At 36.6% G+C, this 17,142-nt stretch overlaps 1 protein-coding gene across 8 annotated transcripts in view; it reads right to left on the reverse strand.

The window, feature by feature from the left end:
* KLC1 (kinesin light chain 1) overlaps positions 1–17,142 on the reverse strand; it is a 46,762-nt gene that overhangs the window by 3,885 nt on the left and 25,735 nt on the right. Inside the window, exons 7-15 of one of the 8 annotated variants that reach the window (XM_066321711.1) lie at positions 16,595–16,696; positions 15,813–15,986; positions 15,576–15,675; positions 14,664–14,713; positions 14,506–14,573; positions 13,024–13,132; positions 10,839–10,976; positions 5,495–5,625; positions 897–963 (exon numbers count right to left, since the gene is read on the reverse strand). In XM_066321711.1, coding sequence (XP_066177808.1) covers positions 897–963; positions 5,495–5,625; positions 10,839–10,976; positions 13,024–13,132; positions 14,506–14,573; positions 14,664–14,713; positions 15,576–15,675; positions 15,813–15,986; positions 16,595–16,696 — 939 coding nt within the window. Of the gene's footprint in view, positions 1–896; positions 964–5,494; positions 5,626–6,340; positions 6,975–10,838; positions 11,001–13,023; positions 13,133–14,505; positions 14,574–14,663; positions 14,714–15,575; positions 15,676–15,812; positions 15,987–16,594; positions 16,697–17,142 lie in introns of those variants that run through there. The other 7 variants (XM_066321712.1, XM_066321710.1, XM_066321714.1 and 4 more) reach the window with 7 other exon arrangements.

Raw genomic sequence — 17,142 nt, forward strand, 5'->3', positions numbered from 1 at the left:
AGGGATCCATCCAGTCAGGGGCACCCAGGACACTTGCTGCAGAGAATTGTGCTTTACCCTGGATTTGTTTTGACTGAACCTCAGCCTGAGCAAAATTTGCTTACACCTCCAACCACAGAGAATTCTGCAGCACACTTGTTAGGGATCATACAGTTACAACACCTTTACCCCACTGGGGAGAACAAGAGCCACAGCTGGGGCTTTTGTGCTACTTCAGAACACACGGTGATGAAGATCCTCACCTACATTTTGTTAGTAGAGAAGCAATTTTTTCTTCCTAAAATTAGTGGCAGTTACTGTGTTAGTAAAACACACAGCAGTGTTTAGAAGAACATTGCTCACTCATTTGACAATTTTAAACAGCGATTTGTTAGGTAAAAACAGGCAATGAGGAGTAGCACTTGGGCACACCATGAACAGTTAAGCAAAGTAAGGTTTTATATTAGCAGAAGCAACACAGATCAGACAAACTTTTGAAACTGCTCCTGTGCCACCTCAGAAACATACAGCAATTACAGTGACAGGGCTCATAAATAAAGGGGCTGAAGTAAAAAAATACTGAAAATATTGGGCTTTAACAGTTTTTTAAGTTGCTTTTACAAGAATGTAATATTCCATAAGCTTTATATCCACTGTAATGGAAGTCTAAAGCCAGAGACTGCTTGGTATCATAAAAGCCAATGCTCCTTCCTGGCTGGACTTCAACCCTTTCTTAAAATTAATCATGATCATTAAAGTGTCAGAGAATGATGCCTTAAGCACAGCCTTCAAACACCTTACTGAAGTAGGATCTTACAATCACTGTGAAGTTGTTGGTTTATTATTCATCACACTCTTTTTATCCCAAACCCTACTAACAGTATTTAATTTCATAAGAGTATTGTAGGGCTTCTTACTTGAAAATGATCTTCAGTAGCCTTGCCACCCATGTTAAGAACATTCAGAGAACTGGCACGCTTCATGCTGCAACCAGGACAGTGAACATGCAAGGATAAACTGATCAGAATGGCTGAAAACTACAGCTCTAAAAACACAAGTACAACAATGAGCAATGCACAGTGAAGGGAGTAGGAACAACGCCCCAAAACTGATCTGAGGGACAGCCTTTAAGGTAACAACTACAGAAGTTCAAATATGTTTGTACTCACTTCTAATTACGTATAAACTCCCCCAAATTACAAGCTCCTTGGAGCTTAAACATTTCAGGCAACTCATTTAACTCAAAATCTCCATTTTGAAAGCACATCAAATTAATATTGACTTATACTGAGTTTTAATTAATTAATTATCAGGTTCAATTTTGTCTAGCTTCTTACAAAAGCATCAAAACATTTAAACAGTTTAGGAAAAAACATCTGAAACATGAGTTTTTTGTGTAGGCAGTATTTACCTTGAAAAAGCTACAACGAAAGTTAGTTTGGTACTTTCTGCCTCATTTAGTTAAGACTTCAGAATAATTTTTTAAAGCATTTTTAAATGTTTAAAATATTTCGAAGTGAAAGGAGCTAAGATGGTTGCTGCTGTTAGTTTTGATTGTGCTTTTGGCTTTACAACACTTCAAGCAGTGGAAACAAGCAACCTGGAATATGGTATGGAAAGCAATGGAAAAGGGAAAAATTCATCACCTACCCAGGAGCAACTAACAATAATACTATCATTGCACTAACTGCAGTAGCTGCTGCTGTTTGAAATGAAGATTAATAATTTACCTACATTTCTCAAATGTACATAAAATTTAACAAAAAATATTTTCAAGTGTGCATCATGAAGTCCAAGATCAGCCCTAAGATTCCTATCATAGAATGTCTGATGTCCTTTACACCAGTGCCTGTCCATTCCTCAGAATGTTCTGCATTTGCTCTGATTTTTCAGAGCTCTTTGACTATTTCAGAACTAAATGAGGGCTTTGAATACATATTTGATGAACTGGTCACAAGACAACAAGCCCATACCCTGCAGTGCTACCTGCAGCTTGGGACAGTTGGCTAAAGCAAACTTTCCAAACTTTCAGTATCATGGAAAGATTTATCCATAAGTTAGATCACATTAGATATGACCCAGATTTTCTTTCTACTGAAGCAACACTGCTAACAGTCAAAGCACAAGTTTTAAATGCTTTGGTAAAGCAAAAGCTTAGCAGGACAATGAACCAAAACAAGGGGCAAGAGCTGCCACACCAAACATCCTGGCTGGTTCTCCCCAGCATTAAATCTGGGTGTTTCCAAAGCCAAGCCAGAAGCACACACTTTAAAATATTTGACGTAAGTGTTAGCAACAACAAAGCAAGGACTCATGCATGGTGTACACCTCTCATTTATTCAAGGAAACAGGTACAACAGGGGTTATATATGGAAGTCAAAGGAAGTTAATCTGTAAAACAAACAAAATGTTACAGAAACTCTCCAAAAGAGCATAAAGGTTTATGGAAAACATTCCAGGGAAACAAACAATCCACCAGTAAAAGTTCACATGCGTATTTTAGGTTCTTGCTGAAGTGCCAATTGAAAAAAAAAATTATGCATACCTGAGATACTACTTTGTTTGTGGGTTGGTCTTTTATTTGTTTGGGTTTGTTTAAATCAATGTTTTTAAGAACTTTAGTCTGGCAAATGCACTTTTAGTTCCCTCCATGTTACAAACATGACTCCACAAAGAGCATGCAGGTGTTTTTTCAGTGCATAAATAACAGCAGTAATGAAAGCTTCTTTTTTCCCTTTTAGATTAGAAATCTTAACTGTTCTTCTGTACAGTCAGGATTTTTGAAGTGAAAAAATAAAGAACACTAATTAATCAAAGTTAAATTATTACAGAACTGAATTCTGAAATATGATAAAAATCTGATACCTTGCTTCAGGTATTGCATGTTCCAAAGACCACTTTTAAGATACTTGTTATTTGTCAAAAAGGCATTTGCAAGATTGTAAAGAAACAATTTCCCTGATGAGTTTTCCATTTTACGCTCTTCAACCTTCTGTATCAAGCAACAACATGGACACTAAGTCCTTCCTTCATCCTGTGAGTGTATTGTTATTCAAGTATTTCTCCCTCAGTGCTCACACCAGCACTTCAATTCCTATTTAGAGAAGCAGAGTATAAACAAGAGGTGTAAATCAAGTTCAAAGTAACGCCTTCCTAGAGGCACAGGCAGGGAATGAACTGTTAAGGAGGGAGGCACAGAAGTGTTCTACCTAAAGTGGCTGCCTTCACAGCAAGGAAGGTTTATATGTGTGCTGTGCCTGTATTAAAATATTCAGCTATCAAACACATTAAAACTCAAAGATGTGCATGGTAACAACTGAATATGCCTTTTGTAACACTTAGAGGAAAAAAAATCTATTCCCTAAAGTTTCTTCATAAAATGAAATCAAAATTATTTCTTGGAGTATCAATATGTAAGCTATGCTTTATGACCTACAAAGCTGGTGTTTAATACCCAGAAATCTCTAATATAAATCAGGATTTTAAAACTCCATTTATTACAAGAACAGAAATTATAGTATTTATGTCCTATACACTGAAAGTGCCTATCTACATGAAAGCCTGTCAATGTAATACACTTACTGCAAGTTTTAAGAATAAATGATTCCTTGAGAATTATGGTGACACCTAAAAACAAGATGATTTTGTCAGAAAGGGAAAGCAAGCAAGATACTGCTTTGCTTTCAATTTTGTTTCACATTAATGCCTTCATCTGAGGAAATCTCATCTGGTGCTAAAGACCCAACAGTGTAACCCATGGTAATGCGGGCAGAGGACTCTGGTCAGGTAATTCAACTCAAGTGCAGACAGCAACAAGGCAGGTGAGTTCTCACAGGCACTGCAATGCCAAATATCTTCAGTTATATGTAAGCATAATTTTCTACACCTATTAACATGGAGTTACTTTACCTGCAGAAAGAGTTAGCTATAAATACTACAGAGAATAAGGAATAAACCTCTAGGCTTTTGTGAAACTGAAAGCCTTTCCACATCTCACAAAAAATAAGAGAAAATGCAAAATTAGCTACGGATAAATGTATCTATTAATACAACGATATAGCTGAACTATGATGTATCAACTCTGGACAGAATGGAATAGAAACAGAAAATCAATGTGTAAAACTGCTAATACTGAAGAAAAAGAAGGCAATCTCCCTTTTATTCTATTTTGGCTTACCTTTTTTTTTTCCCTAATGCATTTTACATTTACACATTTCCTTTTTCTAATCTCGTGTTTTCCACAGTTTATTCCCAACCTCCTTATCTCAGAGGTAGTTCTTAGTGATAAATCAATAAATGCAAAGGAATTCTGACCTTCAATTCTAGTCAGTGCCTTCAACATCAGTGAAATTTTAAGTAACAACTCTAGAATTCAGATCAGGCTGAATTTGAAACAGATATGCAAGGAAGCTGATTTTACATGTAGTGCTGCTGTACTTAATGTTTTACAGCCATAAAAACAGTAAGACAAAATTTCACTGGAGCACTTCCAGAAACACAGTGAGACCCTGCCTCCAGGTCACTGTCTCAAGTAATACCATCATCATCATCATCAACTACCACATTACTCAGATTCAGTTGCTCCATCAGCAGCTACTCCAGGTTCTCCAATATGACTGTTTTAAAAAACAAGTTCACACTGTTGGTTTCCTGCCAACTAAATGAGTTCTAGTTTTTCGCAGCGAGGGCAAAAAGCCCTGTAAAACTGACTGCAATTGTTTTGGGGGTGAGGGGAACACCCAAAAGTGACACTATGAAAAGTAGGAGGTGCATTTTAATGTTTAAACTTCTCTGCAGCAGCCAATACGTGATGAATGATTTTATGGATTTATTAGAAGTATTAAATACATTCAAATCCATCATCATATGGTAAGATGGGAAGAGTGAGCAGTCAGACTCAGTAAATGTGGATTTTTACCAGACTTCACTGGGGCCAAAATGTAAGTAAGATGCACAACTAGACTCAAGTTTTTCAACATTCTCCTCTGCTCTCTGACATGTGAGTTGTCCAAAAACAGAAACCAGAAGGGGCTTCAGATTGTAATTCTCTTTATGCTCACAGCAATATATAAAGCTCTATCAAGAATATATCAAGATACTCAGCTTTACAAGAATGTTAGTTACAGATTTACTGTACTCAGGCTTTTAGTATAAAAATCAGTAACATTTATTATTCTCCACTGCTGTGTGAAAAGCATCGTTTTGCAGGTAACTAACATTTATCAGTAGTTCTACGAATCTTTTCTAATCTTGAAGTAGGTAAAGAAGCAAAAAGAAAAAATATATTTTAAAATAGAATTAATTCTTACAAGCAACTACAAATCCTCAGAAGTAACAGAACTTACAATGGAAGTTTAAGAAGTTATTTCCTATTTTATTTTTCTGTTAGATACAGCTGTGTATGATACGCAGTTAGCTAAGCAGGGAAGGGAACACAGCCCTAGGAACTACCCTAGGCTACAGTGGGGCACAGAGCAAGGGACACCAGCACAGCTAAGAACAGATAATGAATTACCCTGGGTTCTTTGGTTCACTGTCCCGGGAATTTCCTCCCTTCAGCTTCCTAACCAGCTTCTCACTGCTGCGTCTAAGGGACGCTCGGAGCTTGCTAAAGGAACCACTGCGCTTTAGAGATCCAGTGCCATCCTGAAAGAAATTGAATACATGTGAAACTGCAGGAGCCTGCTGCCCTCCCCCAAGCCTGGCTCGAAAACATTTCAGTGATGAATTATTATTTTTAATTGCTATTAATATATACTTACACTATATACATTTACCTAAACATGTAATACCATATAGCTACAACTTTACCAAAGCAAAAGGGTTCCTTCCAAAGTGTAAGAAAGATTTCTAAACGGGAAGACATGCCCAAGCCACAATTCATCATTAATAAAACCACAGTAGTCCAACAATTCACCACCACCATTTCATATGAGCGCACTGTGGTTAACAGAGTACAAGCCCCAAGCAAAAGCATTCCATCAGTCTAAGGAAAACATGTTTCATTCTTTCTGAATGTCTACATTATTTGCAAACATGTTTAATTAACCCTAAAATCCCTAAAGAAAAATATTTCTGATCAGAAATACATGTGGTCAAATGCCTTCGTTTTTAATGTTTACCAAAGAAAATGTAAACCACAATGAAATTAATTTTTCATATATTGCATTCATGGTTTACACTGCTGTGCTGACCCAAAGAAACTCGCAAGAGTGACCACAATTCTATTTTTACATGTTTTACTCTTACAGAATCCCAACAGTTTAGTAAGATTAGAAGTGACCACTTCCTACTCCACAGAAAACCTACATGATTATGAAAGAAGAGTTGAGAAAGAAAAAAGCACTACTAAGCAAAGACAGACACCTGAGTTGGAGTGAGTTTATTAGAAGTTAGAAAGACAAATACACAAATCACTGAACACCAAGATTAGTAGAGAAAAGCATAATTGCCAAAATCTCACACAAAGACTAAACAGCAATGCTACTTTAGAATAATCTTAAGTGAAGACATCCAGAGTTCCATATTGATGTTAACCATATAATAGGTCTCTAAATACATTTTAAAGCACTTGGAGAACATGCTTTACTTTTATGGGTTTGGTTTTTCTCCTGTAAAGATCACCATCATGCCATTTCAATAATACCTTGTGTGATACTTTTAACTACCTTTATTCCATAGTGAACAGCTACTTATAAAGGTCATTGTTACTTGTTTGGTTTTTTTACTAATGTATTACACAGCAAATGGTTGTAATAACATTTGGTATGACTAGATACATATCTGGCAAAGCTACACAGGTACAGAAATAGAAAACCAAAAACGACACCAGCACTGAAGGAATGGCCAGTTTACAGGGAAGTGTAGCTCTGACAAGAATCTTAAGGGATTTGCTAAAACACAGCAGTCAGTACTGAAGAGAGAAGTTAAAGCTTGAAGATGGTGCACGCCCGTCATGCAGGAGACAGTATAAGAATCACAAAAGGCATCTAGGCCTGTCAGAAATGGAGAGAGAAAAACTGAATGAAACTGTTGGGAAAAATTCAACAGTTTTCAATTTTGAACAGTTAGTTTACAGTATTTCTAGGTCATGTTCAAAACTTTTTTTTTTCCAGAGTAACTATTTGGACAGCCCTTAGGTACAAAGTGCAGGCCCTTGCAATTACCAGAACCTACATCTTTATGCAGTTTCACCTACATCACTGAGATGGGACTGACAAAATGAGCATGACTGATGCTGTGCATTCAAGTTGGGATTTGTATTAAAAAATTAAACACCTTTAACAAGAAATAGCTTGGCTATTACATTTCATAAACAAAAAAAAAAAACAAAAAACCAAACCAAAGAAAGATTTTTTCAGCTCATGTTAACACAAAAAAGAGAACCAAAAAAAAAAAAAAAAAAAAAAAAAAAAAAAAAAAAAAAGGAAGACTAGAGCAAAGTGCATTCATTTCAGCTTTAACTTCTGTCAGGAATTTTCCTGGAAACAAAAGTCCAAGAAGAAAGAGGTCTTAGCCTAACCTCCAGACAAAATTCTCTTCATTCCATTAAGGAACTAGAATCCAACTGGTCTGAGTCAATTCACTTCCACAAGTATTTTTAGAACATATCCTACATATGTAATCCAAGTGGAATTTTCTCTACTGTTCCTAATGCAGTAAGGCAGCTGAAACAATGCACCTTTAAAATGAACTGTGGTTCAACTTGCACACTTTTCATTCTTTGTGCAAGTAGAGAGACCATTATTGATAGGTTCATGATACCTGTCTTGAAAGCCTTTACCTATAACAACTGGAATGAACAGTAATTAAAACTATCCTTAGAAATGGCAAAATGCCTTGCTACCAAGTGATCAGAAGCTCTAAATCTGAGTATTTATGTCTCAAACTAAATTGCATATCTTGTTCACACTTAAAGACAGACTTCAGCTTTGCAGGACTGAATAAACTGAAGTCTAAATTCCAGCTAGAAGTATTAGAACAGTGAAAAGGCTAATTATTCCTGTGGTCTGCAATCAGCAATACTGGAGTAGTGAAAATGATCCAAAGGCAAGACAAATTTGGTAGGTATAGAGTATAACTATAGAGTAAAGCTAACCTAGAACATTAGGAATAAGCAGACAAGCTTTTGGGCACTTCAAATCTAAAACAAAAATAACAAACTCCTAAGTTACACGCTGACTGCTTCATTAACTAAACACGAGCTCAGGATAAAAAGTACCCCATTCCTGAGTCCAGAGTAAACAAAAACCAAACTCACAAGGTGTTTTTATGGCAAAGTTTAATTGCCAATTTTTATGTCATTCAGAATGAGAATCACCTTATTACTGCTGCTTACACCTCCCCACCATCACCATCTCCTGTACTTTGTCTGCTACAAGGTCCTTCTGGCACTTATTCAAACAAGAGTAACTCTCATCTATGGTAGTGAAATCCAGTTTTCCCCTCACACCTGGAAGTGGACTTACATGCCCAAAAGCCTGTCTCTCTAAAGCATATGGCTTAGAGTATGAGAAGATAATTCCTCACACCAAAAGGTTATAGTAAGTAGCACAAAGATTTTCATCTGTCCTGCAGCAGGCTGCGAGATCAGTTTACAAAAATGCCAGTTACAGGTACTCACTGTTATTTTTTATATTATAGTATAGTAAGGGATCCAAATCTTGACCTTCCCATCTTACATTCTTAAGACCAACTATTTCCTTGCATTTTCAAGTATCTTCTGTTCACTTCAAGTAATGAACTTCACAAGTGACAAGTAAAGATGCACTATAACATGTCACTTAAATGTGTCTGTTTTAATAGTTACTGGAAGATTGACTTCAATAGATATTTGTTCTTTTGTAAGAGTGTAAGACATTACATCAAAGCCTACAATGCTTAATATGGATTACATTACATATGGAAGGCCCTTAATTACAGCTTCTGACATAATTTTTTTTTGTTGTGTTTGTCCCTCTTCATACTCCACCTATTCTCTCAGACAGAGTCAGCTTGACCACTTCAGAAGAATTTAAATGGAAAATGCAGGCCTCTCTTCAGGCTCTGCAGACACAAATGAAAGATTATACTATACTTTATGAATCAGAGTTATTTTGTCTGGAGGGAACACACAAGGGTAAAAAAAACTACACAATATAAAGAGGGAAGAACATCACTGAGATTAGAAACACTTGCAGGAGGGAGGGAGAGAGAGTTGCCCACTTCATGTAGAACATGTAATACAAAATACCTTCTCTTAAGAGGGGGAAAAAAAGAAATAACGAAGATGAGAATGAAGCAATGCCACTTGAGCACACTAAAAGTGAAGATTGCTTACCCTGAGATGTCAAAATTTAATTTTTCAGACCAGCAAATTTTATCACTGAGTTTTATTCAAATATTGACCTAGAAATACTGTCTATTGCTTTTCCCCAGAAGGCCCTTTCCATCCAAACCCTGCATGCATTGATGTCAATAACAGAAAAAAGTTTAATCCATTAAGAACATACAGTCATGCAAAGTTATAGTGAAAATTAAGGGAGGAGTACAGTACACAGTTCTAATGCTGAATGGGCAAAATGAGAATTAAAAAGAGAGTTATTCAACCTGACTTTGGCTTTATTAATAATGCAGTATTAATTCACAATAGATGCTGATTGACTGTCTTGGCACTGAGAACACCAATGCCAAGAAAACAGTAATAAAGAGACAAAAGCAAAGATGGAAAGTACATTCTCCTTTAAGACAAAAGCACTGCATGTTTTCTCAAGGCTTCTTTGGAACACTAAGCTTTGTCTCATGTGGCTTACAAAAACATGGGGAGAAAAAGATTGCTATTGTAAGAGAAATGAAGCTTCAGAACACTCAGTATTGCAAAGTAGGCTACTTCCCCTCCCATACAGCAAAAGCAACACCACTTTTATAATCGGAGAGAGTATTTTCAGCAGAACTGCAGCTGGGAGTTGGTTAAGAGTGCAACAGGTATCCCATTGCCAGCAATGGGATAAAGCATGGGAAAGCTGGTGACAGAAGCAAACTACATAAGCCAGCAAGAAAGCTTACTCTGTCCTTCAAATTAAAGGAAAACAATGATTAGAAAAATGCACATATTTTATATATACTTATATATAAAATATATATGTTTTTACTTTATGACAGTCAGGGTAACACAGTGAAGCCAATATATGGTAAACGAATAGGAACAAGTCCTGGCTCAAGGGAAATTTTAATATGGGAAAGTTGTGAAGTCACCATCACATTGTTATGTGATGGCACTGCCTCTTAAAATGGATTGTATAGCAGCTTGTAATGCTGTGTTCCTTCCTCCAGCAAGCTGGGTAAGGAGATTAGAATTGTTTTAGTGTTAGACTGGTCATTTTAATTTACTCTGAAACTGCTAACACTCCGTATATTTTCACAGCAAATGTTCTTTGTGATTCCAACTGATGGAGTGTATTTAAATAAACATTTAAATTACAAGCAAATACGGCATCAAAAGGAAAAAAGCAAAAGTGAGTTAATTGCCAGAATATTTCTATCAGTAAAAACAAACCACTGACAAGCAACTGTACACCAGACCACAACCAGGACACTCAATCAGCATTACACAACTTTAAATACAGCTGCTTGGGAGTCTTGCAGAAATGCTACCATTCAGGACAGCAACAGAAAGGATGCCTTAAAATTTTAAAATATTACGACTTTTTTTAGCATTACTATGGACAAAATGTTACTCTTCATTTCTTAACTGATTCTGCAAAATTACAAAATACACGGTAGATCAACTCCTGAAAGCACAGCAGGCTGGTGAGTGGACAGGCCTGGTTGTTAGGTGATGATTTCCTAGGCTATTCTCTCCAACTGTGTACTGTACTTACCCCGTTCCACTCTACGCTCATACTCACTTCCTCGCCGCCATCAGGGCCACTCTCGTACTTTACCACATCCACGTTGAGGCTCTCTCTGCTCCGCCGCTTCTCCATGCTCTCAGGGTCATTCAGCACCTCGGCCACTCTCTGTTTGTGAACATTGTCAAGACCCTGAGAATTTGATAGAATGGGAATAGGCTTTATCTTGTTACAAGCTCTGTTCATCTACAACTTACACACAACAACTGCGCCAAGCAAGAAGAGAAATCAACCCACAGTTCCATCAGTCCAATTCTACTTTCAGAGAGCAGCTGAGTTGCCCTTTCTAAATTGCAAGGATCAACAAAGCATGGAGTGGATAGTTTGGCAGTTTGAGGATTCACTGATTTGCCATTCTTTTCTTCCTTTCTTATCACTTGTCTAAGCCTCGTGGTGTTTGCGTCACTTACCCAAAGCAATCTGGCAACCAGCTAAATATTTAAGCAATTTATAGATCATGAACTATCAATGTAATTCTGAAGTTTTCCACTCATCACATGGTGCAGTTTTCACCTGCCTTTGGAGACGTGCCTGAGTATCTAATACCTCAGAAACAGGTTGTGTTATTTAAAAATACTGACGTAGAACACTTGGCATTAATAAAATTTTCCTTCAGAAAAAAATGACACAGAATACAAACTTGTAATAAACATACTAAATATGTGGTCAGTATGTTTACTTCGTGTTCATGCCTACAAACTATCAAATAATCCTTTAAATATCTTAAAAGTGCTAAATTTAGTACCTTCTATGAAAACATTGCACTAAAGGCAAAATCTTTAACACAGAAACTAGAACATACCAAAACTCACATCATACTGATTTTCAGCTTTGTCTTCTTTATAATAGACCTGCTCCACATCATAACGAGTATTTGCTGACAGGAAGAGATCTCAGATGAATGCCTTATACTTTACAAAATATTCTGCATCTTCTACATTACAGCACTAGCAGCAAATGCAGCAGGGATGTGTGTGGCAAATCCATAAAGCCAACCACAATACAGAAAGTGAGAAGGATGCCAAAGTTCTTAAAAGCGCATGAATAAGAATGAAAGTTGTTTAAATGGCATGGAGGTTCATGTTCCCATGTAACTTGTTCCCAGTTACATGGGAACAAGAAGTGCTCATGGGTCACAGTGAACTGACCCAGACCAGTTGGATTCTAGCTTCCTTAAGTGAAGAGCATTACTTGAATGACTCAGAATAAAAAAAGTAGTGTTAAATGCAGCTCTAACACAGCATTGACTCCTACATATCTAAATCTAGGGGTGTGTATACTGCCATATAATATGGATTAATGGTATAGGTGGTACAGGATGCACAGTGAAATTCTGAAGCATCCTTAAAAATAGAGTCAGCAGCAAGATTCTACAAAAAAATATCTTATTTATTCTCATACAAAAAATGAAATTAAAATTGAGCTTCCATGTTGTTTGTTTACTTGTATTTTCTTACTCTGCTTTCCACTTTAGCACCGACTGACAACCCATGTTTTCTTGTCCAGTCTTAAGACACTTTTATAAGACCTTGTAGCAAACCATTCAAAAGGGAAAGAAAAAAACAAAGCAAATAAACCCCCAATAAACCCAAACTCTCTTCTACCTTCTAAGAGAAGGGAGAAAGGGTTACTTGAACAGTAGATCTGAGAGCACAAAGAGAGCACATGAAAAGAAAGATTACACTGAAACTGTAATATCTATCCCACTGGTTTACAAAAGTAACAAAAGGTTTCTGTTAGTTAGTCAGTTGTATGCAGAAACTGAGTATTTTTAAGTCTGACAGCTCCTTATTAAAAATAGAACAGCACAATTGACAAAGGAGATTTCCAGCAGAACCTCCCCATTTTCACCCAGCTACAGTCCGTTTCCCAGGACAAGCAGCCAACTGAAGACTGCTGGCCAACACAATGTTTTCTGCTTTTTCATTTTCCACATAATTTCACCCTCAGTTTGAATCATGTCCCCAGTACATGGTGCCACTGCCCTAACAATTAACCGAACTGCAAGTGTTAAGATGTGCCAGTTTATCAACAGTTCAGTCTGAAATTAGAGGGTGATCAGGCACTGAAATTTTCTATATTTTGCACACATGAAGTTGAAAATCTGCATGATCACAATGCAGACACATCATTAAGGTGAATTTTTCATACTTGCCTGTTTACGAGATCTCATTGCTGCCTCTTCTAATGTTTCAGCAGCTTCAAATTTGCCCTGTCGTCTGTAAAGTGCCCCAAGGTTCTTTAAAGTAGTTGTTACTGTTGGACTATTGAAAGAAAAGAAAAATAATTCTATGTAAAATACATACACAGTAAACTTTTCTCAATTCACTAATAAAAGCTTAAATTAATACAGTGTTTTTCATATTTTTGTAGTAAGTTATTCACACTTGGAATACACTACCCTGTACATACACACAATAACCTGCTGACCCCTTTCAAAGTGTATCAATGTCTCACCCTGGGACTAGCCAACATCCCTGAAACTGGCATGCTGAAACCTTGTGCTCCTCAGCTGCACCTCAAGGTGAAAATTTAGCTTTAAGTGAGTATACCCAACTGAATAATTGTGCAGCTTCCAAAAAATATGCTTATTCATGCATAGAAACCATTATTGTAGTATGTGTTAGTCACAAAAGTAATTAACAGTTTCTTTCATCAGCTTTTACTTAACACCTATTTGCAGTTTCTATGCATTCAAACCATGAACAACAAAACAAAAAAATCTGCCCATTTCATTAACAAGTCTCACACTCCAACAAGAAATTTTTGTTTCAATGGCACAAAATTAGCTCAGTCACACTATTTTCAAGTGAAGTTTTGCTCCAGTAACAACAGAGAAAAGATTTTCTCACGCATTAGAATGAAAAACAAACATGAAAAACATTAAACATGAAAAACAAACCAACCAAATGCACTGCACACAGAATTCAGGATGGAGCAAAAAAGAGATTTCAACAGTACAAAGGCTCTGATGCTTACTAAACATGAGCATTCAAATACTCAGTAAACAAAAAACCTCACTATCAGTACTAGTTACAGGTTTTTTCATACACTGCACCCCCTACATGTTAAAAAAACTGCAGTAATGAAACAAAATTAGAGCAAACAAAAAAATATTCACCCGTATAATCCAAGTTGAAATCCTTGCTTCTCTTATTTCACTTTAAAGTACACATGGTCATTCACACAACTATATCCTTGAAGACTGAGAAACTCAAATAATGCTTAGTTGTGGCAGTTTAGCTTTGTTTTTTTGTGCCAGCTGGGTAACTAAAGATGCAGTTATTTGCAGTCTCACTCTTGGCCCTCTCCAAAGGCCGTGCAGGGGCACGGAGGGCAGCTGTGCCAAGCAGTGGTATAGAAGGAAAGGTGACCTATGCTGCCACCTGAAGGACTGCCAAGAACACAACTGGTCCAATTTTACGTCACTTACTGGATCTAACCAGCCTCGAGTAAAAGCAGCCTCAGGACTTGAAAACTGTTGCTGTATTCCTGACAACCAGTTTTGGGCCTGGAATTTTTAATACTTTATTTTTAATAGTGCTAACCAATGAGTTGCTTTGATTTCATTTTTAAAAATGCTTTAATCGGAGACACAGTATTAATGAGTCGTTTGTCCTGTAAAGAAATTACTCACCTGTCAACTTTGCAAGCTTTGTACCAGCCACCATATTCTCCAAAAGATGTGCCATCTTTCTGCTTTCCCTAGAAAAAAGGTATTGTTGGAAAAAAAAAATGTGATTTGCAACTTAAACAAGTATAAGCTCCAAAACAGATTTACGGCAATGGTCTTACTTTGCATTCTTCCCTCTCTTCTGCATGCATCCAGATAGGCTTATTTTCATCTGGTGAAACAAGAAAAGTATTTGATAGAAGAACAAAACTACAAGGTATTGATTGTCTGATTTTCACCACTCTGAAATGAAGCAGTGAACCACGGAATTATACTATTGCTGCAAAAAAACCTTACTGTCCATACTACAAGCAGCAGATAAACAAAACACACGCCTCTTTTACATTTTTACAATTCTGTCTCCTTTTCTTATCTGAACTTAGAAACAGTTACTTCTGAGAAGCTTTGAAGTCAGTATATACTGCCACCCATTTGTCATGTGTCTAGTTCTGTGCTAGAAAACATGAATTTCTTTCTTTTATCCTAGCAAATACTTTGACATCTACTAAGTGGTGAATATGCTACTGTCATGAATGCAATGAAAATTCTTTACTGGGATTTTTAGTTTATAAAATGCTCATGACTTCAATGTACAGTGTAATTCCCAATTTAAAGGTATTTCTCCCATCCTTTAAATGTGTTAATGGGAGGCTTGCATTAACAATATCATTATTTATGTCACTAAAAACCCTACACTGACTTTTTCCTGTGACTGGAAAGTGATGTACATTTTTCTGCCTCTATGAAAATATCAGAATTGCGTTTAGTGGGGTGTAAGATAAATTATGCAAGAAACAAAATCCATAAAACATGAACCCACGAAGTCTACCTCATGTTTGTGAATCAGTTGTTTGCTGCTGTATCTAAAAGCTCTCTTATGATGAATGTACTTCCAACACATCTATCAGCTCACCTTTTAAGTCCACCTAAAGCGGACAATAATTTTAATCAAGGCACTGTTGACTTCTTGCAAATTTTATTTCACAGCTACAAAAATAAAACATAAATTCAAATCCAGGGACTCAGTTTCTTACCATCTACAGAGCCAAACTCCCGTTCATGGGCGCGAGTAAGAATCTCTTTATACAAAGTTTCCGCTTGCTTGAACTTGCCCTGTTTTAGATAGCAGGATGCCTAAAAACAAAATACCCCCCAAAAGGTATCAGCACACTGCTTTATCTTTATAAATAAGAAATACAATACACTGTGGATAAAATTGCATTTCAGTTAATGAGAAATTTTGTCTCAGGTCTACTTTGGGAAAGGCTTACCAGATTGTTCTTTGTTTTTGCAACATTTGGATCATCTGGTCCCAGCTTAGTTTGGTAGATTTCAAGTGCCCTCTGATAGTAATATTCAACCTCCTCATATTTACCCTGGTTCTGGCATAGCAAAGCCAAGTTATTTAATTGCTTGGCAACATCAGGGTGATCTTTCCCCAGGACCTGGAAATTAAATACACTGTATTAAAACATTCTCTAATCATCACATTTATTTATAGAAATAAATAATTTAGAAAAATCCTGTTAGTTTTATTCCTCCTCAATTCAACACAAGGATGACAAAAGCAAAAGCTGCATTTCAAAGATCTGAAAATGACCGAACTCTATAACAAACTGAGAATGATGCAGAACAATCCATAAGAGGAAAAAAGTAAGCAGTAGAACAACATTATATGGAGAGTACTATATAAACCTGAAGATGCAGTCTTATGGACTAAAATAAATATCCACATAGTGAATAACCAACTTGAAAATTTTAGCTAAGTTTCATTTTTTAATTCCAATGTTCTTGTCAAATCAAAGGAGAAGAAAAAAGGTAAATATGGTTTCTCAGAAAATACAGAATTTAGCACCCAGAGTGCTCCAGCAATTCCGTGGCCCTACTGGAATTTCCTACTGTTTTGAATTTCAGACACTCCTAACTGCTAGGCATTGTTAACTCTGGGGTTTATCTGGCAGATCTACCTAACCAAAGCATAAAAAAGTAAGCGTTTAATTTTGCTTTCTCCTTCACAAAGCCCCTTCAGAGGCTCTGTACTTGTCACTCATACCTTTTCTCTGATCTCCAGAGCTCGCTTACACAACGGTTCTGCTTCTTTGTACTTTCCCCGTTTACCATAAAGTACTGCAAGATTGTTAAGAGTTGCTGCCACCTGTCAACAGCAGAGAAACATTAAGTACACTGAAATACAAATGCTTGACAAATGAGCACGTCTGCAAGGCATTCATGTTACCAAATTTTCCATGCACAGGATAGACCTCTTGAAATTTGCAAGTGAAGAAATAATTATTATTAAATGCATACATACACAATAGAGGAAAGAAAAACCTAAATAATGAAATAATTTTGCTACCTTTGTGGAAATGTCATTTAGTGCACACATCTTCATGTTCTTCTCTTACAAAGGTACCTTACTCTACATCTATACTTTAAGCTGCCCTGCATCCCACAGGCCATGAAAGTATCACATGAATTTTGCAAAAGCTTGATTTACATTTCATTTACAGGTAGCATTAAAAAATGCCCCTTCAATCTGAGTATAATAAAGTGATTTGAGTAAGCAAATTAAAATTTTTCTTCACAAATTGATTTCCCACA

This window comes from Sylvia atricapilla, chromosome 6 (assembly GCF_009819655.1).
Source record: "Sylvia atricapilla isolate bSylAtr1 chromosome 6, bSylAtr1.pri, whole genome shotgun sequence".
NCBI classification, from domain to species: Eukaryota; Metazoa; Chordata; class Aves; order Passeriformes; family Sylviidae; genus Sylvia; species Sylvia atricapilla.